This window comes from Eptesicus fuscus, chromosome 12, assembly GCF_027574615.1.
Source record: "Eptesicus fuscus isolate TK198812 chromosome 12, DD_ASM_mEF_20220401, whole genome shotgun sequence".
NCBI lineage: Eukaryota > Metazoa > Chordata > Mammalia > Chiroptera > Vespertilionidae > Eptesicus > Eptesicus fuscus.
The window spans coordinates 92,458,922-92,486,638 of NC_072484.1; the positions used below are offsets into that span (position 1 = coordinate 92,458,922).

Sequence of the window (27,717 nt, forward strand, 5' to 3'; positions counted from 1 at the left end):
GCCCGTGTTCACCGGCCGCGGCCGCAGCCCGTGCTGAACAGCGGGGAATAGGGTCTCGCGTGGCCAGCCGTGCGTCCCGAGAGGTCTCTCTGACGTGGAGTCTCACCGCCCGGCGTGGACACAGTGGGTTGTGACGGTTCTTTAGAAACCACGTTCGAGGGGAAGGGACTGTCTGCGTGTCCTCATTTCCCAGTGAAACCATTTTCCAGGCCAGTTTTCCTGCTGGGAGAAGCCCCCCCCACCCCGCTCCCCGGGGAGAGGCCCGTTTGAAATGACTAAGGATGGACAGGGTGGCGCTGGGAAATCGGCGGCGTGTTTTTCACCAAGTGGCTTTCTTGAAGTTCGGTAGATGCGCTGCACACCCCAGTGCTAAGGGTTCTGAAGCAAAAGAGGATTTGCCTCAAGGAAGTTCTGAGCGCGTGGGAGCGAGGTGCGGGCCGGGCCGGAGGGGAAGGCGGCCGCAGGGCGTCGGTGCAGGCCGTTCCGTCGCGGGTTTTATTTCGCGGATGAACGCGTCAACACGCGCCGGCCTGCGCGCTGCTGGGGGATCGGCCGCTGGACGCTGGCGTTCCAGGTGACTGTCGGGCACTCGGCAACATTTTGGGGGCTTTTTTGTGTGTTTATGTTTAAACAAAAATGTCCCTGAAGTCCTTTAACACAATGAGCATCTCGATATGAATAAAGCAACAACTGACCTGTAGTCCGTTCTGTTCCTCCGTGCTGGTGGCACGTGTGTCCGTCGTAACCTGGGGCGGCTGGGGCGTTCCTGGTCGGAGTGACGGCTCCCTGCTTCTCCGATCGCAGCCGCCCAGGACGTCCCTTCGCACACGTCCTGTTGGGTCCTCGCTCACTGGGAGGCAGCCTGGGATTTTCCCGATGTTGCCGCCAAGGCAGCGGAAGCGTAAAAACAGGAATTTCTAGAGCTCACGCTGCTGTCAGACCTACACACACGCAGGACGTGGCGTGTGATACCTGTTGGCTGGGTAAATGAATGAACCAAATGAGCAATGAGGAGACACCTCCCAGTCTTTGGGGTGTGCATGCCTTTACAGATACAGGACTACAGCGTCCCTGAGAGGTCTTCGGGCTCGCCGCCGCAGGAGGGAGGAGCCGTGGGCATTCCCTCCGACGGGGCCTCCTTGTGAAGGGAAGACGGCGAGGGGCTACTGAGGCAGCCCCCCTGCCCCTCCGCCCGGGGCGCAGACGCCTTGCCGGACGCCCCGAGGCTGTGCTCATCATTCGTGATGCGTGCCTTTAAGGAGCCAGAGGGAGGACAGGACAGAAAGCCACGCCACCCCCGCGGCTGGGAACCCCTCTCCTCCCCTCTGGCCTCAGAAGCACAATGTCTCCGTTTCCCGGAGGGACCCGGGCCTGTTCTCGGTGACGAGTCTCGGGGCAGCTTTTTCCTCTGGTCGGAGGGTGGGGTCAAGGGGGAGCTGGCTTAGAATGCACTGTTTTCTGTTTGATTTGGCCGCCGGAGATGGAATCCACTGAGCTCCGTCTGTTCAAAGGACCTGCAGGCAGCAGCCAGCCAAGCGTCTGTGGCTCTCTCTGCACACGGACCCGTGTCTGGAGGGGGGGGGCGGCCTTGGCCGTGACGACCCGGGCCGCGAAGGGGGGCGGGGCGCGGTGTAACACCTTCTCACCGGCCACGCCGAAGGATCGTCGGGGAAAGTGAGGCGCTTTTTCCTGAGGGGGCGTTGGGAGGGAGAAACAACACAGAGCAAGCAGCCGTGAGCTCGGGTATCTGGAATTCGCCTTAAGACTTTGTAGGAAAATGTGCACCCCCTCCCTCCCTGTCCCACAGCTGCCGTCCTTCATCTCTGACCACCCTTTCCTCGTCACCAGCGCCTAATGCACGGAGCTGCTCCTCCCAGAACCATCTGGAACATCACGCCGTTCAAACGCATCGGTGAATTAGAACTGATTCACAGCTCGCATGTCCCTCGAACACCAGGAGAGCGGGTTCCTTTCTGAGGAGTTCCATACGTTCGGGACAGAGGCGTGGACGGAGTGGGGGCTGCGGACTCGAAGAAGTGTTGGGCGGTGATTAAAAGTAGCCGCTCTTCTAAAAACCGAGGACATTTCCATTGGGAAGGAGCGGGAGCGATTGTGCAACCCGCCCCGAGGTGCGCTCAGAAGGCTCGGCCCTCCGCGCCGCGCACGTGGCTGTAAAACGCGCCGTGTGATGCGGGGAGGTGAGTGGGACTGCGACGTGAGCTGGTTCCTGGGGTGGCCCTGAGTCCAGGCGACACGCAGCCCGGTCCCCATGTCTGTGAAACGCCCACTTCAAACCAGTGTTCCCTGTGAGGACGGCCTGGCTTCCCCGCGCCCTGCACCTGGGCGTGTCCCCGGGACCCCCGTGTCCCCTCCGGGGGCTCCGGGGGCTGGAGAAGGGAGGCAGGGCTGCGGACTCTGTGTCCCGTGGGCGTTCTCAGCTGTCCCTCGCACTTGCCGTCAGAAATACAGGATCTTGTTAGGCCGGTGGGGGGAATCATCTGGACATTTGGGCCAGTCTGACGTGTGTCCCACACTTAAAACAGTCACCTCCTCAGTGAACGTACCTTGATGAGAAACAGGGCCGTGGCTGGTGGCTGTCTCTCAAGGAGAGAAGGGCGATGGCAATGCCGCGTCCTTGGCCTCTGAGTGACGCAGGGAAGCCTCGCTGCGAGGTGACCGGGCTGCAAAGACCCGGGTCCCACCGTGGGTGTGACAGGCGGTGCTGGGAGCACGGCAGGGACGCGTGCGCCATTGCCTTTTAGGTATCACCAGCCGTTTCTATTTTACATTTTTGATGGCTGCGTATACAGCTGTGGATGCTTAAGGCGAAATTCTCCACTTCTAGTGGCCAGTTCCTAAAGCATGAGGTTCGAGTGGTGCTTTTAAGGGAAAAAAACGTGATAAAGTATGTCCATGCTACCCACTAGACCAGTGGTTCTCCACCTTCCTAACGCCGCGGCCCTCTAATGCAACTCCTCATGCTGTGGTGACCCCCAGCCATAAAATTATTTTCGTTGCTACCTCATAACTGTAATGTTGCTACTGTTAATGAATCGTAATGTAAATATCTGTGTTTTCCGATGGTCTTAGGTTGAGAACCGCTAGCAGGGTCGCCTAAGACCATCGGAAAACACAGATATTCACATTACTGTTCATTAACAGCAGCAAAATTACAGTTATGAGGTAGCAACGAAAATAATTTTATGGCTGGGGGTCACCACAACATGAGGAGCTGTATTAGAGGGTCGCGGCGTTAGGAAGGTGGAGAACCACTGCTCTAGGCGGACGGACAGGAGGCCGGGCCGGGGCCTCCTCCCGGGTCAGCAGTCCCTGGGCCGGAGGGCCGGGCTGGCCGCCTAACAAAGCCGCCTTCAGGCCGGGCGGCTCGCCTCCCTCTGGCAGGGGCTCAGCGCGGGCAGAGGAAAGAAGGCTCCTTTATGCGCAGCTGCTGACTCACGGCCGCCCGCCCGCCCGCCCGCCCGCGCAGGCTGCTGGGGAGAAGGGGCTCGCTCCCCGCGGGCGCGGGTGCCGGCCACTTTCATCTCGGTGTTCACACACTTGTTTCCGTGTCTCCGTGCACATGGCCGGGCGCGGCCTGCACGGCGCTGCGGGGGAACATCTGTGCACACACACTCGCATCTTGAAATAGACGTTGGGGCCGGGGCTGGCTTCCAGTGAAGGTTTTTTTTGTTTTTTTAGTTTGCATTCCGGCTGTCAGCGTCGTGGGTCTCGGGGAGCGGGCTAGTGCGCAGGGACCGATTCCAGAAGTGAACATGTGACGCGGACGTGCGAGCACTTCCCACCGCCACGCAGGGGCCTCGGTGACACAGAAAGACGGGCCTGTGGGCGGCCCTTAGGAGGAGCCAGCGCCAGAGCCAGAGCGGGGAGCGTCACGGGGGCTCGGGAGCCGGCGCTGAAAGACTCCCCGCACCGTTTCCACGTGAACAGAGAACCTGGAAGTGCTGAAATCGATAGTCGCCGTCGGCACCGTCTGCGCGCTGCCCACGGAGAAGCTGCCGCTCCTGGGACGGTGGCTTTCAGTGGCCCGCAGACCGCGGGAATGTTGGCACGGCCGCCCGGGAACGTCTGGGGAGGAGACTCGATACCCTTCGCAGGGACCGGCCCTCCAGGGAGCCAGGGAGTCCCCGTGCGTCCCGGGGAGAATGGGTCCATGTATAGCCCTAGGACACGAGTTCTGTTTTTTGTACCATTTAGATTTTCTAAGCAGAAATCAGCCTTTCGCCTCACCTTTATTTTTCTAAAAATAGCGTTCCCTGCTCCCTCCCGCACTTCGCGTCTGCTCAGTCTCCACTGTGCCCCAGCCGAAGCCGGACGAGTTCTGCCGGCGGATTCTGTGTATTTCGGTCACAAAGACACATCATCTGTGATGATCACTCCTTTTTCCCCCGTTAGACCAACGCCCGGGGACAGGAGAGAGAGCACAGAAGGTGCCCAGCTCCTTCAAACCCTGTCTGAGTCCACGCGGATCCCACCCCTCTGCTCACTTGACATGCAGCTGAAATTTACACGCTGAAGCGCGCAGTTATGTAACGGGGCTCCCCAGGCCTGGCCCGCAGACAGGAGCCTGATTTAAGCGTGTGTCGGGATCGCACGCCGCTCGTACGGGGCTGTTGCTCTCCAGCTCTTCATACGTCTCTGTCATAACAGATCACGCCTGGACACAACCTGCAACTTCATAATAAATTCACTTGCTACGCTTCAGGCTCGGGAGTTATTTCCTACCGTCTAGATCCATGACACATTCTGAGTCACTGTCTCCTCCAGCTGTAAACATGAGCCGTGTTTGAAAATATCTTAAAGCAAAACAGCAAGATAAACGCCTGAAGGATACATGTGAAATGTGGTAGATTTTTACCTAGCATGCTAAGCAGATTCAATAAACAGTCATTTTTTTTTAAAAAAAAATTAAGGGACAAGTTCAAACTTTGGTTGGTTTTAGGGCTACTGGCCTTAGGTGACTTCGGGTTTTTAAAATAAAGGGAAAGCTAACATCAGCGTTGATGTTTGTTTATTTTTAGAAGTTTTGAACATTGTATTTCTGTCCGTTGGGGGACGCGTCGAGTTCACCTCACGGGTTCTTGATGATTTACACGCGTGTAAGTCCCGCCACGTGAGGGACCTCCCCGGGGGTGGGGGGTTCTGGGCTCACAGCGAGGCTGCAGGTCGTGCGGCTGCGACCGGGCCGGAGCCGTGCTGGGCGGGCAGGGGTCCAGGGACGGAGCCGGGCTGTTTCCTCGCGCGATGGCGAGGGCTGCCATCTGGCAGCGATAGCGAGGCGGTGTTGTCATCGGCTCCTCCGCCGGAAAGGAATGATCCTCGTCTGTTTCCTGTGGATAAGCTCGGGGCTGACGAGCCCGTGAAACCCCGTTGCCTTACAGAACTCAGACGGGGTCCGTCTCCACGGCCGCCGGCGTCCGCTTCTCGCCGGGGACACCGCGCGCCCGTGCCCTGTGGCGCCGAAGCGTTTGAAAACCCGGCTCACGGGGGGCCTTCTAGTGGGACGGGACCGGCGTGCCCGCCTCCTGCTCTGGTGGGACCTCCGAGTCTCCTGCAGCCACTGGCCAGCAGCCCCACGGCCCCGCCGTGCTGATGCAGGAAAGCCCGCTCTTTCGGGGAACGAGACGCTGTTCTGGTTTCCTCGGGTCTGGGGTAGCCGATTGTTTTGAAAAGCAAAACCGCGGTTTCACAACCTGTTCGAGGAGTGCTTGCTTCCGCGTGGGTGTTAGGGAGGAAAGAGAAGGGAGGGTGCGTGCTGGTTAAGGACGGAGATCACCCCCCCGCCCCCCCCCCCCCCCCGTAGGAGGCGCAGCGACGAGTCCTTTCTGGATAACTTGCTCCGTTCCCTCTGCCTCTCGGCCTTGTTTGTCTTCTCTCGGCGGCTCATAAATCCGTCAGCATTTACCATAACCATTTATCACTTTTCCTGTTTCCAGTGTTTCACAAGTCGCTTTGTCTCTGCTCACCTCAAAGCGCGGGTGCTGTTTGGCTAAGGAAGTCCTGCTGCCGCGCTTCTGGGGAGGAAGAGATGGCCGGCCACCTCTTGAACTTTGCAAACAAAACAGCTCCGCTCGGCCCCGGGAAACTCATTTCTCCTTGATCCCGGCTGATCCCGGCTCCGGGCGATGCCGAGCGGCACCTCCGCGCACGGCACGGCCCCCGCTCCGGCCGGCGGTGCCCGGCCTCGGTTATTGGAGACGCCCCGGTTGTCTTTTATTACCCGCGCCGTAATTATTAGTGTGTTTCCATCTTCTTTCCTGTGCTTACTTTTTAATATTTTCCCGCGGAAAGCAATAAGGCCTGTCTCAATAAGAACCCCATAAAAGATTTTGGTCTCCAGAATTTCCTTTCGATATAAAAACAAGCAGAATGCAGAGGGACTTTTTTATTAAATATTAGGCATCTGGGTTGACGGCATTAATTTAAAGTCGTTCCCGTAATATTTCCTCTTCACCTGCTTCTTCAGATGCTCACCTAATATGCAAATCACTTCCGAATGAATGCAGGAGAAACATTAAATATATTAAAATCTGCATTTTAATAAAATTGTCAATGCGTAATATATACCTTGCTTCTCAGGAAGGGTGATCAGAGGTAATGAAATGGTAATTTGGACATAGAACTATTTAATATCTTTTTATATTTTAGACCCAGGAAAGAGCAAGTGTGGAATAAAAGCTCTGGGCTCGGAACGAGCGAGTTCTGCCCAGGTGTTCTCCCCCGTTTCTTCCGAGTGGTTCTGGGTGGTCCAACTCTATGGACATGTTGAAAGGGCACAGTAACCCCAGCCGGTGTGGCTCAGTGGCTAGAGCATCAGCCTGCAGATCATAGGTCCCGGGTTCGATTCCCGTCAAGGGCAGGGACCTCGGTTGCAGGCTCCTCCCCGGCCCCGGGCCCTGGTCAGGACACGTGCAGGAGGCAACCCATCGACGTGTCTCCCTCACGTCGATGTTTCTCTCCGTCTCTCCCTCTCTCCCCCGCTCTCTCTGAAATCAGTGGGAACGTGTCCTCGGGTGGGGGCTGTGAAGAGACACAAGGAGAGAAAGGCAGGGCCCCCACGCCCGTCCCCGAACGCCCCGCGTGTGACCCGGATGCCCGCTTGTCGTTGCAGATGGCGTGGACGTGGAAGATGACCCCACCTGCTCGTGGCCGGCCTCCTCGCCCTCCAGCAAGGACCAGACCTCCCCGAGCCACGGCGAAGGCTGCGATTTCGGAGAGGAGGAGGGGGGCCCCGGCCTGCCGTACCCCTGCCAGTTCTGCGACAAGTCCTTCAGCCGCCTCAGCTACCTGAAGCACCACGAGCAGAGCCACAGCGACAAGCTGCCGTTCAAGTGCACCTACTGCAGCCGCCTCTTCAAGCACAAGCGCAGCCGCGACCGCCACATCAAGCTGCACACGGGCGACAAGAAGTACCACTGCAGCGAGTGCGACGCCGCCTTCTCCCGCAGCGACCACCTCAAGATCCACCTGAAGACGCACACGTCGAACAAGCCCTACAAGTGCGCCATCTGCCGCCGCGGCTTCCTGTCCTCCAGCTCCCTGCACGGGCACATGCAGGTGCACGAGCGCGGCAAGGACGGCGCGCCGCCGGGCTCCCGGCTGGACGACTGGAAGCTGAAGGACACGCAGAAGTGCAGCCAGTGCGAGGAGGGCTTCGACTTCCCCGAGGACCTGCAGAAGCACATCGCCGAGTGCCACCCCGAGTGCTCCCCCAGCGAGGACCGCGCCGCGCTGCAGTGCGGCTACTGCCACGAGCTCTTCGTGGAGGAGACCTCGCTGCTGGGCCACGTGGAGCAGGCGCACGGCGGGGAGAAGAAGAACGCGTGCGGCCTGTGCTCGGAGAGCTTCCTCACCGCGGAGGAGCTGTACAGCCACGTGGACAGCCACCAGCCGGCCGAGTCCTGCAACCACAGCGACAGCCCGTCCCTCGTCACCGTGGGCTACACCTCCGTGTCCAGCACCACGCCCGACTCCAACCTGTCGGTGGACAGCTCCACCATGGTGGAGGCCGCCCCGCCCCTGCCCAAGAGCCGCGGGCGGAAGCGGGCCGCCCCGCAGGCCGCCGACGTGGCCGGGGCCTCGGGCAAGCAGGCCAAGGTGACCTACAGCTGCATCTACTGCAGCAAGCAGCTGTTCTCGAGCCTGGCCGTGCTGCAGATCCACCTGAAGACGATGCACCTGGACAAGCCCGAGCAGGCGCACATCTGCCAGTACTGCCTGGAGGTGCTGCCCTCGCTGTACAACCTGAACGAGCACCTGAAGCAGGCGCACGAGGCCCAGGACCCCGGCCTGCTCGTGTCGGCCGTGCCCGCCATCGTCTACCAGTGCAACTTCTGCTCCGAGGTCGTCAACGACCTCAACACGCTCCAGGAGCACATCCGCTGCTCGCACGGCTTCGCCAACCCCGTGGCCAAGGACAGCAACGCCTTCTTCTGCCCCCACTGCTACATGGGCTTCCTCACGGACTCCTCCCTCGAGGAGCACATCCGGCAGGTCCACTGCGACCTCAGCGGCTCCCGGTTCGGGTCGCCCGTGCTCGGGACGCCCAAGGACCCCGTCGTCGAGGTCTACTCCTGTTCCTATTGCACCAACTCCCCCATCTTCAACAGCGTCCTCAAGCTGAACAAGCACATCAAAGAGAACCACAAGAACATCCCCCTGGCCCTGAACTACATCCACAACGGGAAGAAATCCCGGGCCCTGAGCCCGCTGTCCCCCGTGGCCATCGAGCAGGCCTCCCTGAAGATGATGCAGGCGGCGGGGGGCGCGCCCGCGCGGCCGGCCGGGGAGTACGTCTGCAACCAGTGCGGCGCCAAGTACGCGTCCCTGGACAGCTTCCAGACGCACCTGAAGACGCACCTGGACACGGTGCTGCCGAAGCTGACCTGCCCGCAGTGCAGCAAGGAGTTCCCCAACCAGGAGTCGCTGCTGAAGCACGTGACCATCCACTTCATGATCACCTCGACCTACTACATCTGCGAGAGCTGCGACAAGCAGTTCACCTCGGTGGACGACCTGCAGAAGCACCTGCTGGACATGCACACCTTCGTCTTCTTCCGCTGCACGCTGTGCCAGGAGGTCTTCGACTCCAAGGTGTCCATCCAGCTGCACCTGGCGGTGAAGCACAGCAACGAGAAGAAGGTGTACCGCTGCACCTCCTGCAACTGGGACTTCCGCAGCGAGGCCGACCTGCAGCTGCACGTGCGCCACAACCACCTGGAGAACCAGGGCAAGGCCCACAAGTGCATCTTCTGCGGCGAGGCCTTCGGCACCGAGGTGGAGCTGCAGTGCCACATCACCACGCACAGCAAGAAGTACAACTGCCGCTTCTGCAGCAAGGCCTTCCACGCCATCATCCTGCTGGAGAAGCACCTGCGCGAGAAGCACTGCGTCTTCGAGGCCAAGACGCCCAACGGCGGGGCCAACGGGGCGTCCGAGCAGGTGCAGAAGGAGGAGGCGGAGCTGCAGACGCTGCTGACCAACAGCCAGGAGTCGCACAACAGCCACGACGGCAGCGAGGAGGACGTGGACGCGTCGGAGCCCATGTACGGCTGCGACATCTGCGGGGCGGCCTACACCATGGAGACGCTGCTGCAGAACCACCAGCTGCGCGACCACAACATCCGGCCGGGCGAGAGCGCCATCGTCAAGAAGAAGGCGGAGCTCATCAAAGGGAACTACAAGTGCAACGTGTGCTCCCGCACCTTCTTCTCCGAGAACGGGCTCCGCGAGCACATGCAGACGCACCTGGGCCCCGTCAAGCACTACATGTGCCCCATCTGCGGCGAGCGCTTCCCCTCGCTGCTCACGCTCACCGAGCACAAGGTCACGCACAGCAAGAGCCTGGACACAGGGAACTGCTGCATCTGCAAGCTGCCGCTGCAGAGCGAGGAGGAGTTCCTGAAGCACTGCCAGATGCACCCCAACCTGCGCAACTCACTCACCGGCTTCTGCTGCGTGGTCTGCATGCAGACGGTCACCTCCACGCTCGAGCTCAAGATCCACGGCACCTTCCACATGCAGAAGACCGGCGGCGGGGCCGCGGTCCAGGCCGCGGGGCGCGGCCCGCACGTCCCGAAACTGTACAAGTGCGCCTCCTGCCTCAAGGAGTTCCGCTCCAAGCAGGACCTGGTGAAGCTGGACATCAACGGGCTGCCCTACGGGCTGTGCGCGGGCTGCGTGAACCTCGGCAAGAGCGGCAGCCCGGGCCTCGCCGCCCCGCCCGGCGCCGCCAGGCCGGGCCTGGGCCAGAACGAAGGCCTGGGCGCCCTCGAGGGGAAAGGCAAGGCCGGGGGGCCGAAGACGCGCTGCTCCAGCTGCAACGTCAAGTTCGAGTCGGAGAGCGAGCTGCAGAGCCACGTGCAGGCCGTGCACCGGGAGCTGCTGCCCGACGGCGGCGGCGGCGCGCCGCTGAAGACCCCGCAGGTCTCGCCCATGCCCCGGATCAGCCCCTCCCAGGCGGACGAGGTAACCCCTTCTCACGCTTGCTGTTTCACTCCCCCAGGCCCGTCCCGCTTGGTAACGGCTGAGGCCGAAAGGCAGTGGCTTTCTGTTAGTTGTTTTCCCGACAGCCACTCGCTAGCATCTACTTTGTTCTTGAGACACAGCCTTCTGTCTCGAGTGGGCAGCAGAGGCCTGGTTCCTGTCTCCCTGGGAGAACGTCTTCCCTGGGGCTCTGGGGCATCGCTCTGCCAGCCCCCCACCCCCCCTGGGGCGGGTTCGCTTGGCCATGTTTCTTTGTGCTCGGCCACCCCGCTCCTGGGAGCTCCGCCCACTCCCCAAGGTCTCCATGGGAGATGCATCCCCAGTGACACCCCAGGGAGACGGTCTTCCTTCCGTGGGGGGTCCCTGCCTTGTCTCTCACGCACACTTCCTGGAGGCCCACACCTCCCTGCAGAGAGCACAGTCACCTGGAGGGGGCGCTGAGGAGACCGCCAGCCCCTCCCTGACAGGGGGCCCCTGTAGGGCAGGCACCGCCCAAACCTCCAAGCCGCTTTCCCTTCTCCCAAGTCAGAGTAAATCTGCAGCGTTTCCTCATTTAAATAAACGAGTTCCGTCACCCTGATGGGGAAGCCATAGTGGATCGTGGCTCCGTAGTGGATCGTGGCTCATGTCGGTCCAACAGCGTCTTTTGAAATGAATGTTGGCATTTACAATCGTGAGCTATTTTTTTTCCAAAATTTATCGCAAAAATTTTTAACCCTATAAACATGCTAAAGCCGGGGTGGGGAACCTTCTTCCTGCCACGGCCCTGGGCACATGGAGAACACCATTCGGGGGCCATCAGAACCATCGGCGTTAGCCGGCTGCGGGTGAGCACACAGTTAACTCGCTCCCCGTCACCCTCGGCAGCGCCAGACCAAAGGTTTCTCAGGCCTCACGTGGCCCACGGGCCAGTGTTCCCCACCCCTGAGTTCACGGCACAGGGACACGTGTGTGCCTGCTGGTTCATCTGTGCCACAGATTTACCGGCTGTGAACATTTTGTCAAATTTCTCTCTCCCTTCATAATTTTTTTATTAATTTGAGCCACATGTGAGTAAATTGCAGCTATCATGGTCTCGCCTCAGGATAAAGGAATTTTCCTATTTAACCGTAACATCGTTCCTGAAGGCAATTAGCGAAATCAGCTAAAGGAATTAAAGAAGCCCATACTGCCATCCAGGAGAAGTTCATATTCAAATTTCCCCAGTTATCCCCCAAATGTTTTATTTTTGAGATGCTTTTGAACAATTCTTAAAAAACATTTATGCAGAGGATGACTCTTCTCTTAAAACATGTTTCTATGCTGATCGTGTAGAGGAGTTTTTATTCTCATGTTTAATTTAAGTCGTGCATGAAGTTGAATTAATGTGAATCTGTGTGTGTGTGTGTGTGTGTGCGTGTGTGCATGAGAGAGAGGGAGGGAGATTGAGAATGTTAGGCACGTGTGCATTTAACATGGAGCGTAACGGAGATCTTGTTTCTAGTAAATTGTCTGTGGGAAGGCACGTGCCTGGTTTATGTTTTCTGATATTTCCAAGTCGCTCCGTATTTCAGTACCATTTGAGGGGGAACGTTTTAAACATCGAGGCGGACATGTGTGTGGTCTTTAACACGTTAGTTTGGTGGGAGTTGAGAGCAGAACTCACCCTTAAGAGATGGTGGCGTCTCTAATCACACCTCGGTCTCCATGGTGATCATAAAGCTTACCTACATCCTGCACTTGCATCGGACAAGATGTAAAATGGGTTTCGAGTGGTTTTTAGTTTTCGTTCTTACGTCAGTGTTTTTAAAGCACCAGCTGCGGAGGGTTAACCGTCACTCGTCACGCAGAGGGTCGCCTTTCAGCATGACGCGTGAGAGCCTGTGGCAGGGCCTTCACCCACCAAATGTTAGGGCTCAGCGGTACCCGGTTCCTTTGTGCCCCAAAAGCTCACTGATGGTTCCACATGGGCATCACGGTCACCTCTCTCCTCCGTGCTACTCTTCGGCATGACGTGTTACGTGCGCTCTTGGTCCTACTCCAGTGGTCGGCATACTGCGGCTCTCGAGCCACATGCGGCTCGCGAGCCACGGTTTGCCGCTCTGATGACTAATGAGTTTGCCGACCACTGGGATAGGGGCTTAATCACAGGGAACAACAACAGCCTGTAATCATTGGAATCGAGAGTCTAGGTCAGTGGTCGGCAAACTCATTAGTCAACAGAGCGGCAAACCGCGGCTCGCGAGCCACATGTGGCTCATGAGCCGCAGTTTGCCGACCACTTCCTACACTCTCTGCAGTTAACGGTGGACCGTAGGACACAGTAGACTTGACACAGGATGTTATTCAAACACACGTGAAGTCTTACAGAAAGAAGCCTAAAGAGACCGTGTCGGCAAGAAGACGTGTCCCGCTATTAACCCCGTCACCTCCTTTGTTGGCCACGGCGAGCGTCCGACTTCTCGATGAGGAGCGTGTGACGTTCCCCGGAGCGGGAAGGAGAAGTGTCTGCCTTAAGCGTTGGCCAAGAGACAGGCGTGCCCCGTGGGAATACATTTTATCACAGAAACACGTGTGACATCTGTGCCTCGTGACCTCCGTGCCCCAGGCAGGAAGTGAAGGACTGGCGGTGTGGGAGGAGTTTCATCTCTTCCTGCGGGGGGTGGAGCCTTCGAGGAGAAGACACCACGGGCGAGAAGGAACCCGCTCCACGGGCTGTCCGCCCCAGCCGGTGGGAGGCCGCGCAGTGTGGCCGCAGCGGGCTGTGCGCACCTGCCCGGAGCGCCGTCGGGGGGTGCGTGGAACTCGGCCTGGTGGCGGCTCCCGTGGCCTTTCCCACACGGAATGGCGGGTCGCGTCTCCACTCGGGAGCCAAGGCACCGTGCGGGCCCTGGGAGACGCTGACTGCACGCGTGTTCTTCCTCGGAGTGTGTTAGTGATGGGACCACTGTTCTGTTTTGACCCCACTTTGACTCACATGTTGTTTCAAGTCGTGAGGCTCTGTCCTCCAGGTGAGCACGTGCCAGCCGCCTCTTCTGTCCCTTTCCCGCCTCGGCCGCTCTTTCCCGGAGAAGCTGCACGCCCTCCTGCCGGGTCACCAGTGGGCGCCTGGCTGTCCCGGCCATCGCTGCCACACTGGGCACATGGCCAGCTCTTCCCCGCCTGCCCTCTCTGAGGTCGGGGCACCCCCTCTCTGACGTCATGGAGCCCCATTGCTGAGGTCAGGGCATCCCCTCTCTGAGGTCGGGGCACCCCTCTCTGACGTCACAGCACCCCTCTCTGATGTGGGGGCACCCCTCTCTGACGTCACAGCACCCCTCTCTGATGTGGGGGCACCCCTCTCTGACATCACAGCACCCATGTCTGATGTGGGGGCACCCCTCTCTGACGTCACAGCGCCCGCCTGCTTTCCTCCCGCTTCCGCCTGCAGAGGTGTCCTCGGCCTCTTCTGAAAATGCAAGGAATCTTGAGGCTCATCCTCGGCCCCTTCCCCGTCCCCGACCCTCAGCAGCCTCCCACCTGTGCATGGCTGCCCCCGACTCCATCCTGACAGCTCCCCATTCCCCCCTCAGCCTCGTCGCTCCAGGTTCTCGCTCATGGACAGCTGGGCGTTCCGTTTCGTCTCAGCTGTCGGGGGGGCAGTAGACATAGATCCAGCTTTTGATCCTCTCTCCTGAAGCCCTTTCCCCGACGCCCATCGTTTTAGTAAAGCAGCCACTTCTACCCGCTCCTCAAGCGAAACACCTGGCAGCACTCCTGCCCCCCCTCACCCCCCACTTCATTCCCCACATCTGATCCGTCTGCGAGAACCATCGATCCGCCTCCCGCGTCTGCCCTCATCTCTCCACCTGCAGAGCCTTCCCTGCGGCCGGGGCTGCGGCCTCTTGCCTGGCCGCGCCGTGGCCTCTTCCTGGATCCCCCCCCCCCCACCTGCCTCCGCTCCAGCCCCTCCCGCGTGTGCGGGGCAGAGGCTTGGAACGTGTGCGCTGCATCCGTCACCTGAGGTTCTTCAGTAACTTCCTGTTTCACTCGAGATCCCAGCCTCCCACCGTTTACGCGGCCACACGTGTGCCAGCAGCTGGTTGCTTCACCTTGTCCAGAGTGCCTGTCCCGTGTGCTGTGCCCGGCCTCCAAGTCTCCTGGCCTCCCAGCCTCCCACCCCCCCAGCCTCCCGGCCTCCCAGCCCCCAGCTTTAGACCCCAGATTCCTGGCCCCCCAGCTTCAGACCCCAGATTCCTGGCCCCCCAGCTTCAGCCCCCCAGCCCCCAGCCTCGGCCTCCTGAGCGGAGAAGCGTCCAGCCTCCACACGGCTGCTCCCTCACTGCCTCTCTCCCAGGCCAGCCCCTGGGACCACGGCCCTTTCTCTGTCCGACGGGCCTCCCTGAGCATTTCATCTAAGTCTCTGCTTTAGGGTTTTGGTTTCCAGTCCTCACCCGAGGACGTGCTTTATTGGTTTTAGAGAGAGAGGAAGGGCTAGAGAGAGAGAAACATCAATTGGTTGCCTCCCATAGGCACCCAGCCTGGGATCGAACCCACTACCTCCTGTTGTGCAGGACGATGCTCCAACCACCTGAGCCACCCATCTGGGGCTCCTCTTCAGAATTAAAAAAAAAAGGTCATTATTTACGTCCGGTTTATTTCCTTCTTCCCCTTCCTCCCCTCGGACACCGAGTCTGACCACGAGGACTGGGTCAATAGCTGGTGGATGAATGAACACTCGCCCCGGGTTTGGATGGACCCGCAGGTCCACCTGGTAACGGGTACACAGGGAAGTGGGTAGCTTCACCCAGAGGATTAATGCTCGGAAGTTAGGGTTGACCTGAGGAAACTGGAATTAGCTGGAGGCCGGACGTTCCCACACGTGAACCACCATCTTCGATACGACGCTCCCGCGTCCGAGAGTCAGTATTCCTCCTGCACGGTCTCCCGCGGGACATGGGCGTGTCCGTGTGCCGATGCAGAACCTACTCACGTTCCCAGCTCCGCTTTGTGTGCAATAAAAGTTTTCCAATGGCCCTGACCGGTGTGGCTCAGTGGATAGAGCGTCGGCCTGCAGACCCAAGGGTCCAGGTTCGATTCCGGTCAAGGGCATGTACCTTGGTTGCGGGCACATCCCCAGTAGGGGGTGTGCAGGAGGCAGCTGATCGATGTTTCTCTCTCATCGATGTTTCTGACTCTCTATCCCTCTCCCTTCCTCTCTGTAAAAGATCAATAAAATATATATATTTTTAAAAAGTTTTCGTATGAAGTCGAAGCAAACGCTAAGGTTTTTATATTTCAAATTGCTGATCCTACGCGTTGCTGAGCCCAAAGAACAGAAGTCCATGGGTTAAGTCCCCTCCAAATGAGCAGTACTTTAAAGCGAAGTAGAAACTTGACACGACCAAATGAATTAGTCGTCTGAAGATGCTCTGGCCATCGACGGTGTTGCCTGGCCAAGTTGTCGCTCTCAGAGTTACTGCTGGTGTGTTCCGTGCTCGCTTGGCATCCGCGGCATCCCGGCACAGGGGGCCGGTGGCCCTGGCGGGACGTCAGCGTGTGGAACCCGGGGCGGCCGCCTCCTCTCCGCTCCGACCCTGCCTCCAGGCCTGCCTCGCAGGATTCTTGCCTGATTGTTCCATTTCTCTGCCACGACTATGCCTAGATTTTCTAATATCCCAGCTCTAGATTTATTTTTGTGTGTGGGTGCTTTTAATCAGGTTATAGTGTCATTTTAGAGCCCATAGAATTCAAAGAGAGGAATGTTTTTGTATTCAGACGTGCACCTTGAATTGCACATGATGTTTGTCTGTTGAGTTCTAGGCCCAGAGACTTAGGAATCATTCCGTGCAGCGGCAGAATCTACTCGGGCACTTTACATTGTAGCTCAGATGGTGTGGAGGTAACGGTTAACCTATACGCACATCCAGATGATGTTGAATAATGAAAGGAAATGAAAAGCTACATTCGGGAATTCTTAATCCTGTACTGTTCCTCTCACCGTGTAACGTTGATGTAGATTTCTTTTAGATGCGTTCTGTATTCCTAGAAAATGAGCCTCCATACGAGAACCTTGCTGAAGGCTTTTAAAAGCCTCCATAGCTGGTTCCCTTATTTATACGTCGTCACCTTCCACATGTTCACCTTCTAAATGCACACGTTTCTAAAGAGGCTGTTCTTACTGTCTCTCTTCCCACACCCTCATTTCCTGTCACCTAGTCATTAACCCATACCACTGACGAAAACATCAAATTCCAACTCTCAACTACCCTGTCCCTGGTACCCGGGCATCCTTTGAGCAAAACAAATTGTGATTTCTTCCTTCAATTTTCTGTCATGTCCCAGCTTTCTCCCAGTCCTGTCGTCTGAAACTTGGTTTCTACCTCCTGATCCTGTTCTCCTCACCTTTTGGGTCAGTCCCTGTCCAGGTAATTGCTCTTCTGTTCACACCTGCCACATCCCCTCCCACACTGAGCCTTGGCGTTGTAAACTAACTGGTTTCCCTCACTCCCTTCCTGTCCCAAAGCAAGTAAATACAACATAAGATTCTCTGTAAGCATGTAACACACTCTGCAATGCACATCATAGAGGCTGAGTGGCAGTGGAATAAAAATCCCCATGTCAAGGCAGAACAGATACACGTGTAAAACTTCATCAGGCAGCACACTTCAGTTACAGCTGCCGACTATACACACACTGAGTGGCCAGATTAATATGCGTTCAGAGATCATCATAATCTGGCCGCTCAGTGTGTGTGTGTGTGTGTGTGTGTGTTTTCATTCTCACGTTGAAAAGTTTAGGTTCACACAAATCGCATTTTGAGACCATAACACAAATAATTATAAATTAAAAATATATCTTAAAAAAAACCAATAAATTAAAAAATTAAAACCACACATAGTACAAGGAGGGTATAAAAATAGATATTAAAAATGCTTAGAACTAAAGGATAACTACATTTCAAAACCTGTGAGATAGGAGTAAAGCAGTAATTAGAGGGGGAGTTACTAGAACATAAAATACATATTAGGAATTTTTAAAAAGGCTTAATTTTGATGAAATAAACATTCAGTTTAAGACATGGGGACCAGAGCAGAAACAAACGCATAAAAAAAGAAGGGAAGAGAAGAAAGTGATAAAACTCAGCAAAGAGTTGTGACATAGAACACAGCAAGGAGGCCAACAAAGTAAGAAGCTAGTTTTAACAGAATTTGCAAGCTTCTGGTGAGATCCACCAAGTAACAAAAATCCCCCCAGAAATAAATAATACTAATAAGCAAAGGTGGTTAAAAGACAGCGAGAGAAGCAGGACACATTTCAGAGTGACGTCGATAGAAAAGAACGCAGCGTTTCTCTATCCTTGTGAGAACGAAGAGCGAGTGGAACTCACCGGTGGGAGTATGACTCCGTACAACTGCTTTAAGAGCTGTTGGGCAGTGCATGCTAAAGGCGAGTGCTGGCCTGTGACCCACCCAGGATTCTCCTAGGCCAGCGGTCGGCAAACTCATTAGTCCACAGAGCCAAATATCAACAGCACAACGATTGAAATTTCTTTTGAGAGCCACATTTTTTAAACTTGAACTTCTTCTAACGCCACTTCTTCCAAATAGACTCGCCCAGGCCGTGGTATTTTGTGGAAGAGCCACACTCAAGGAGCCAAAGAGCCGCCTGTGGCTCGCGAGCCGCGGTTTGCCGACCACTGCCCTAGGCCACACCTTTGCCACAATGTCTGAACCAGAATGTGCACGGTAGCTTTTGCGTATCAGCTTCCAGCCTAGAGTCAGTGAAAACACTTGTAAAAGTGCAATGAACAACTGCCTTCATGCCATGAGACCAACTTACTCCGTGTATGCAGTGGGATACCACACAGAAATGAGGAATAAACAGCTGCTCCATAGCCACCGGGATGACTTGCATACATCATGTTGAAGAAAAGAAACCGGATACACACTCCCCGACTCCATGCGTATGGAGGTCAAGTACAGGCAAACCTAATCTCCCATGATCAGAGTCAGAACAGCCACCTCTGGGAGGGTTGACGGAAAAAGAGCAAAAGGCATTTTTCCGGGTCCTGGAAATGTCCCGTCTCGGTCTACATGGTTACCATGGGACATGCACATGTGAAGCTTCATCACACTTCAGGTTACAGCAGATTACGATGTGGATGGTATTTCTCTGTTAAAATTTTACCAAAAAAAAAGTACTAAAAAAGCACAAGATAAAAAGAGTAAGAATATTATGAATAATTTTATGCTAATAGCTGGATAATTTTTATCGTATGGAAACAGTTTTAGAGTCGTATGTTACCAAAGCTGACTCAAGAACAGAAAGCAATAGAATGGTTCCATAAACCTAAGAGAGTTTAATAAATGCTAAGAGCCATCCCACAATGAAAATACCAGAGCGTACACATAATTCCAAAGCTATGCCAGGAAATACAGAGAGTGAACACTCAGTTCATTTAATGAGTCCACTGTAAGCTTGATATCAAAACCAGACAATGAGCCCTGGCCGGTTTGGCTCAGTGGATAGAGCAGTGGTCGGCAAACTCATTAGTCAACAGAGCCAAATATCAACAGTACAACGACTGAAATTTCTTTTGAGAGCCGAAAACCGAGTTCTGCACATGGGCCACAAAGTTTCAATTGCACTGTACGTGCGTGCCTGCACATGGTATTTTGTGGAAGAGCCACACTCAAGGGGCCAAAGAGCCGCATGTGGCTCGCGAGCCGCAGTTTGCCGACCACTAGGATAGAGCATCAACCTATGGACTAAAGGGTCCCAGGTTCGATTCTGGTCAAGGGCGCATGCCAGGTTGCAGGCTCGATCCCCAGTGAGTAGTGTGCAGGAGGCAGCCCATCAATGATTCTCTCTCATCATTGATGTTTCTCTCTCTCTCTCCCTTCCTTCCTCTCTGAAGTTAATAAAAGTATATTTAAAAAATAGACAGTGATAGTAAAAGAAAAATTTAGTCAGTCTGACTCATGATTTTACTTTTTAAAATTTCAAACAAAACTTTAACAAATTAAATTCACTATGTTAAGTCTTAGCTGGTTTGACTCAGTGGATAGAGCGTCAGCCTGCAGACTGGAGGGTCCTGAGTTCTATTCCGGTCAGGAAACATGTCCGGGTTACGGGCTCCATCCCCGGTCTGGGGCGTGCAGGAGGCGGCCGATCAATGATTCTCTCTCATCATTGATGTTTCTATTTCTCTTTCCTTCTCCCTTCCTCTCTGAAATCAATAAAAACACATTTAAAAAATAAAAATATAAAAAAATAAAGTCACTATGTTAAAAAATATGTCATACTCTGATTAAAATGGTTTTAAATGTAGATTATAAAAACGTAGATAAATTTGTATCCGATGCATTCATTCCCTCGGTCGTTTCTGAGTCCCAGCCCTGTGACAGACACTGTACACAGGTGGGCACTGGGCCCACATGGCAAACACACAGGTATTATTTCATGGTTCTCTTGGCAAAGAACCAACCTTCCAGATCAAATGTGCCCTCAAGTAGCGAATCACATGAGTAGGAAGACGGTGAGGGTCAGCGAGAGTAGACGGGACCACTGGACTGTGGCTAGGACAGTCGGCCAGAAACCCCCCGATATCTTTACAGGAAGCACCGAGTTCGCACCCGGCTTCTGAAGAGCGGCCCCAAGTACAGTGCTCGTCGCGCACGGGTTCTGTACGAAACGCCTGGTTCGACATTGTCGCCCTTCTCTCAGCTCGTCCCTCCTCGTCCGTGCTTGGAGCAGGGTTCTCGGGGAGCAGAGCCCTGCTGGAGGCCCCCGCAGTCTCAGGCTCTATTTTCTTTTAAATATATTTTATTGAGTTTTTACAGAGAGGAGGGGAGAGGGATAGAGAGTTAGAAACATCGATGAGAGAGAAACATCGATCAGCTGCCTCCTGCACACCCCCCACTGGGGATGTGCCCACAACCAAGGTACATGCCCTTGACTGGAATCGAACCTGGGACCTTTCAGTCCGCAGGCTGATGCTCTATCCACTGAGCCACACCGGTCAGGGCTCAGGCTCTATTTTCTATGGAAACTACTTCTCTGTCAGACATCATGAATAGTGACCCTGTGGGTTATCTTCAGGCCAATACACCCATCTTTTGGGGTAACCTGAGCCGGGACTGGAAGGTCTTGGCTGACTGTGTGATGGAGAACGTCGGTGTGTCTGGTGGCGGCAATCTGTTTCCCCCAATAAACTGTCCGAAAGCTCTTCCTCTCGGGTACACTTGTAAGAGGCCAGATGCACCCGGTTCTGTGTCGTGTGCTGGTGGTGGGGCTGAAGGGAGAGGAGACGTGGTTCCTTCCGGGACCGGGGCCTGGGACGGGATGGGAGCGGAGCTGGGACTGTGACAGAGCGGACTCTGGGCGGAGAGTGTCCCTGAGGGGAGAGGTCCTTCTTGGAAATGTGGCCGAACCCACGGCCGCCGGGTTGTAGGCTTGCTAGAACGTTCCGTGAGTCGCAGGCAAAGGGCACTCCATCTCTCTGGCCCTCACTTGCACTGTCTCTGGTGAGGAAACGGAAACAAATGAACTCACTCACCCCTTCCGATTCTAAGAGCCCATGCATGGTGCTCTGTGTAAGCTCGTACTAGAACCTCTGAGAACATCAGGAGTGAAAGGGACATTTTGTCCTGTGTTGTCGTCTTTATAGATATTTTTGGAAGATGAATGAGAAATCATTTAAAAAACCCAAGTAAGTTCAGTTCAATCAAAGGCTGAAAGAACCCGCCCGCTTGGACTCTGACACACCTGTTACCTGCACGGGGTCTCTGACGGGGTCAGCCACGGAAACACGCCCGTGTCCCTAAACCGGCGGCAGCTCCGTGTTGAGCACAGCGGCAGGAGCAGAGCGAACCCCGGGGTCATGGGGGGGGGCGTGTAGGGAGCAGGTGGGGTTTAGAAGGACGTGAGGGAGGCGGGGGCGGGTCTGAGTATCAGGAGATGAGCTGGTCGGGCAGAAGGGATGGAGGGAGAAGGCGCCCCGTGGTGGGGCGGAGGCGGCCCGGGAGAACCCTGGGGGTGGGGGCTGAGGGAGGGGTCAGCGGAGATGAGGGCGGCAGAGAGCAGGGTGCTTCGGGCTCACGCAGGGTAGCTGAGGCTGCTGGAATAACGGGGAGTCCATTCCGCAGATGAGACGGGAAAGGCCGGGACGTGACATGTCCCTGGAGCAGGGGGGCTGGCCGGTCAGATGGGGAACGTGAACAGAGAGGAGACAGCCGGACCCCCGGCAGCCTCCGTGTGAGGACAGGCGGGAGGCGGCGCGGGCCGGCCTGGCGCATTCCCACACGCGGGTGCCGGGTGCGCCCTGACGTCGTGCACCGCGGCGGGCACACGGGGTGGGCGGAGCCTGGCAGGCCGGGGAGAGCCGGCCGCCTTTAGAGACGACCGTGTGACTGCAGTGATCGGCGTCACGTGTGACGAGTGTGAGGACATCTGAGGAGGCTCAGGCAGGACCCGCCGCCTCCTCTCCGGGCCGATGGTGCCGGGCCCCGGGGAGCGTTAGGAACCTCGCGCTCAGCTTGGTTTAGGCAGAAGCTACACACGGAAGGCCGTGCTCTTAGTGGGTTCTAGTTTCTCTCGCTCAGAGCTCTCCCCGGGGGCCCGGCGGGGTAGTGCCTCCCGTGACAGCTCGGCACGGCCTCCGGGGTGCTGGGACGCCCTGCCTGCTGTGCACCCCCTCTTTGCTCTGAGCATATGTTCCCCACATTCACCGCCACGGCGCCTCGTTCAGCTTTTAAAAAAATACGTTTTTATTTATTTCGGAGAGGCGGGGGGAGGGAGAGAGAGAGAAACAGCAGTGATGAGAGAGAATCATTGCCGGGCTACTGCACGCCCCACACCGGCGATCGAGCCCCCGACCCCGGCGTGTGCCCTGACCGGGAATCGAACCCTGACCTCCTGGCTGGTAGATGGACACTCAACCACGGAGCCACGCTGCCGGGCAGGCTTCACGTTTTTAGGGTGGGAACAGTCAGCCGATGGCCAGAGTAACTGATGGTGAAGATAGAGCTTAAGCTGGGGTACGGCGAACATTCAGAGACTTCCCTTCCCTCCTCGGATTGGGGTCTACGAGCCTCGTTATTCACCCCCCACTCCCGGTTCCCTCCTTCCGTGAATGTTAGGAGCATCTATAACACAGTCCGCACGGGGAGTAGCTGGAACCTACGATGAGTCATAAATCGCTTCGGCCCGGGAACGAGCCAGCGTTGCGGCCGGAGGTGACGGGGCGAGCCGTGCTGATCGGGAGAGCGCGCGTCTGCGTGTCCGTGACTTTCTGTTTTCGCCCCGACGGCGTCGAGCTGGCCTGTAGCTCCAGCCTCGCGGACGCACTGACGCCGCTGTGTGAGGCGGGGCGGGCGCAGGGGGTGTGGATGTCCGAAGGCGGCACCGTGGGAGTGACGGCCGGGGTGTCCCTCACGGCAGGCGGCCCTCCTGACCCACAGTCGGAGCGGATCCATGCACCTGCTGTGGCCTAGAGATCAACAGGACCCACCACATTAGCCGAGACCGTCCGGATGCAGTGGTTCCCCTGGGAGCCTGGGGCCTGGTGGGAGGGGGGGGCAGCAAGGGGCCTGGGGCCTGGGGGGGAGGGCAGCGGGGGGCCTGGGGAGAGACCCCGGCTGTAGGGAAGTATTAGTGCTTGCAGTTCCTTTCGCCCATTCTTCTCTTCTCTGTCGAGGGGTTTATTTTCACGTAAGTTCAGAATTGCTTGGAGAATGGCGGCGCTAAGTTAGGACAACGCCCACAGGGTGAGGTGCTGTGGGAAGCTGTGGGTTTACTGGTTCCACTCGGATGTAGGAGCCACGTGCCTGCCAGCCCGCTCCTGCCGGGTGAGGGTGTGCGGGTCTTCACTCCTGGAACGGCAGTGCCGCGTACGTACATCGCCAGCTGTCCGGCGAGCACAGCGTTTTCCTCCCTAAGATGAAACATTTCAGATCTTACCTTCCTTCCCACACCCCACCCTCTCACCAACGTGTGATATTCCGCATGCTGTTAGTTTTTGTTAATATTTTTTCTCATTGATTTTTAGAGAAAGTGAAAGGGAAGGAGGAGGAGAGAGAGAGAGACATCGATGTGAGAGAGTTACATTGGTTGCTTCCTGCACGCACCCCAATGGGATTGGGGGCAGGAGTGGGAGTGAACCTGGAACTGGGGTACATGCCCTTGACCAGGAATTGAACCTGTGACTCTTCTGTCTGCGGGCCGGCACTAACCACTGAGCGAGCCAGCCAGGGCGTGTCATTGACCTTAAAGCTTTCGTTAATAAACGGCGCGTCCCCTTATTTATTGTCACAACCTCTGGAACGGTGGCTTAGTCTGACAGACTCTGAAATCAGTATGTTTAGAAGCTCAGAAAGATAAATGAAGGTATGCTTTTCCACTAAAAGGAGTGACAAATTATAAGGCAAACCCAAATAGGAATTAAACAAGAGGACTTCTATGTTTAAAATGAGAAACGTGGCTCAGTAGTTGAATGTCAGCTTAGGAGCTGGGAGGTCACAGAGTTCACTTCCCGGTCAGGGCACAGGCCTGGGTTGCGGGCAGGGTCCCCAGTGGGGGGCGTACAGGAGGCAGCCGATCAATGATTCTCTCTCATCATCGATGTTTCTGTCTCTCTCTCCCTCTCCCTTCCTCTCTGACATCAGTGAAAATAGATTTACTATTAGAAATGTTAAAAATGAAAAAGAGTTATTGAAATGAAAGCTTTGACAGATAGGATTAACTCTAGACAGGACAGCAGCAAAGAGAAGAATCAGTGGTTTGTTAGGAGTGTTAGAGCGGGACGTGGAGGAAACTAGTTCTAAAAGGTGCCTGACAGCAGTCAGGGCGCCTGGAGGACAGGCGGGGAGACTGCCGTCTACGCCGATGGGCGTTCCCGTGGAAGGTAATGGCGCGCGTGTGAGACACGTCAGACTGAGGAAATGAACGTTTGCAGGAGATGCACCTGAGCTCTTTCAGGATCGAGCTGGACACAGCACATACACACATGGTTAAAACATGGCGCTGACCTGCAGGGCAGCGGGGGGAGCAGGACCAAGTCTGGACGTGGGCGAGGGGTCTCTGGGCAGCCACGCCTTCCCTGTGGCCCCTGGTCCAGGGTCCGGGCCTGGGAGCGGAGGTGCAGGTGGCCAGAAGCCGTGCCTTCCCTGTTAGCGGGTCCCCTGCCATTCGGCATCTCATCGCCCACAGCTCTATGGCGGGGTCCCTCTTTTCCATGTCCAGCACGGAAAGAGAATGATCCGGTTCTTCGAGTAGAGGGGCTGGGGATTGAGAAATAAAAGAAAGAGACAAGACACAGAGATGGAAGGAAAAGCTGGGACCGGGTGGACCGCTGCCCTCTTCTGATGGAGAGACAGTGGCCCAGAGCTGATGCAGTGTTTATTTTATACCCCAAATACCTGGAAGTTTCACCAAAAGTCAAGACAAAGGAGATTATTTGCATTCTTGAGTAGGCCCCAGTCCTATTCATTCCTGGTGCTTGACTGGATTTACATATCAAAACCCACTCGGACACCTGGGCAAAGATAAGAGTCAATGCTGAGAACACACCTGCCTTTTTGGTAAGATGTGTATCCAAGACTTGGCTTTGCCTGTGGCCTTGGGTTCAGCTGACAGTCATTAAGGAAGAATGCCCATGTGCCTTCCCAGGCGCTCTCCACACACTCTAAGGAGAGCCTTCTTTCAAAAAGGCCCTGAAAGGCAATGGACGTTCACCTGCCAACGATCAGCGTCTGTGAGCTGTGTTAAAACCCAGGGGGCGGGGCAGGTGCCATCCCCTCCTTGGCTGTGATACTACAGCCTGCGAGACTTGGGGCAGGCCACCTAATTCGCCTGTAAATGAGGCCAGTCCCTCTCTTATTTACTCTCACGGTTTTGTTACATGTGAGCTTCTGGCATGCGAGTTCTTTATACGCTTAAAGCATAGAACCATGGGAAATTGTTCTTAATTTAGTATCGGAATGGAGGGATGCTATGGTTCCTGGCCTCGTGGAGCTTATGCATTAGACTTAAAACAAACAAAAACCACCAAGAAATTAAAACTGTTTGCAAAGCTACGTATAGCCATAGCACAGACTCTTGTTGGTGCACACCAAGTGCGGGGGTATAACAGGAACGGGGGGCGGGGCGGGGCGGGGTGGGTAGCAGGGTAGGTTTCATGCTAGAGAAACACACACACACAAACCAAGTGCTGTGAACGGTCGATGTATTCCCCTTGCTGCTATGAAAATGTTCAAACACCGCCTAGATCAGTGGTCGGCAAACCGCGGCGCTCGAGCCACATGCGGCTCTTTGGCCCCTTGAGTGTTCTAACGCCACTTCTTCAAAATAGACTCGCCCAGGCCGAAAACCGACTTCTGCGCATGGGCCACGAAGTTTCAATCGCACTGTACGTGCGCGCCCACATGTGGTATTTTGTGGGAGAGCCACACTCAAGGGGCCAAAGAGCCGCATGTGGCTCGCGAGCCGCGGTTTGCCAACCACGGGCCTAGATGTACGCGTTGTTGACATGTAGCCGTGTTTGCATTATCTGTAGGTGACGACTCTTTTCTGGGTCTCTTGACAGTTAATGACAAAAGTCGTTTGCTTTTACACCAAAGTATTCAGCTCACCTCTCCTAGCAAAAGGGGCGTGCCCACGTGACCACAGCACCGTCATCAAACCTAACAAGTCAGCAGGGTTTCCCCGCTGTCCCCCAATAACTCGCTGATACTCGCGTTTCCTCAGTTTCTGCAAACACCTTGATAGCTGTTCTCTCTCCACATCAGAATCACGCATTCTGGTCCAGCCAGCACAGTGAGCGTCGACCTATGAACCAGGAGGTCATGGTTCGATTCCCGTTCAGGGCACATGCCCGGGTTGCTGGCTCAATCCCCAGTGGAGGGGGTGTAGGAGGCAGCTAATCCATGATTCTCTCTCACATTGATATTTCTATCTCTTCCTCTCCCTTCCTCTCTGAAATCAATAAAAAATATACACTGAGTGGCCAGAGTATTATGATCTCTGAACGCATAATCATCTGGCCACTCAGTGTATATCCTATATAATAAAAGGCTAATATGCAAATTGTCCCCTTGACCAGGAGTTCAACCAGCGGGCAGGCCAGCCAACTGCCCATGTCCCCTCCCCCTGGCCAGGCTGGCTGGACCCCACCCTTGCACAAATTCATGCACCGGGCCTCTAATGTGTGTGTGTGTGTGTGTGTGTGTGTACACACACACACACACACACACACACACACTGAGTGGCCAGGTTATTATGCATTCAGAGATCATAATAATCTGGCCACTCAGTGTATATTTTTTAAAAATCCCACATTCTATTCACACACACATTTATTATTAGTTAAGTCTTTTTCGTCTCTTTCATCTGAGAACAGTCCTTCTACTCCCCTCCTCCTCCTCCTCACCCTGACCTAGACTTTTTGAAGGTAACAGGCGGGGGCCGGGGATGTGCTGGATTTGTGTGGAAGAATAGTCTGGATTTGTGTAATTCTTTTTTTTTTTTGAAGCACTAGGGGTTCGTCTAATACCGCTTTTCCTGAAAGGCATGGTTCGTTGCAGGGTCCATGATGTAAGGACACTGCCTGTCCCATCACACCGAGGCGCGTCCTCTCAGGCCTCTCCACGATCATCCGTGAACGCAGTGGCGGGCTCGCTTGCCTGCGGCTCCGTCTCCGTCTCGGTGCGGACCACCTCTCTGCAGCTGTGAGAGGCTGGACACGGGGCGTCTCAGAAAGCCTCTCCCAGTGGCTCTGGCACCCTTTGTCCTTGTCCTCGGTCCCGTTATGTGGCGTCGCGCATAGCGGATTTCTCACCCCGTCACCCCCCTCCCGCCGCGCTCCACGAGGAAAGCCTCCCTCGGCACCTGGCCCTCCTCCTGCAGAGGCTCGGCCTCTGTTCCCTTCGGTTCCCAGCTTCGCAAACAGGAAGTCCATGGAGCAGTCACTTCCAATGGGGGCAACCGAGGTGTTTTTTCTTTTCCTGCTTTTGAGGATTACTATGGATTCATCGATTTTTTTATACTCAGTGTTGTTCTTGTTTTAAAGCAATTTACAAGTACAAAGTATTATTATTTTTTTAATTTGTTGAGGCTAAATGTGAAGCCTGAGTCCTAATGGAGTATAGATTGATGGGGGGGGGAGGGGTTAGTCAGAATAATGTTTTCTTTTAAGTGTGTGTTATTAAAGCTCCCAATCATTCTTTTTTTAATTTATGAGATGCTCTTTCCTGAACG

General features: G+C 55.7%; 1 protein-coding gene across 4 annotated transcripts in view; it reads left to right on the plus strand.

Moving 5' to 3' along the window:
• Positions 1-27,717, plus strand: part of ZNF521 (zinc finger protein 521) — a 275,000-nt gene that overhangs the window by 119,602 nt on the left and 127,681 nt on the right. For all 4 annotated transcript variants that reach the window (XM_054723974.1, XM_054723972.1, XM_054723973.1 and 1 more), the window contains exon 4: positions 7,130-10,485. In XM_054723974.1, the coding sequence (XP_054579949.1) occupies positions 7,130-10,485 (3,356 nt within the window). The remainder of the gene's footprint in view (positions 1-7,129; positions 10,486-27,717) is intronic.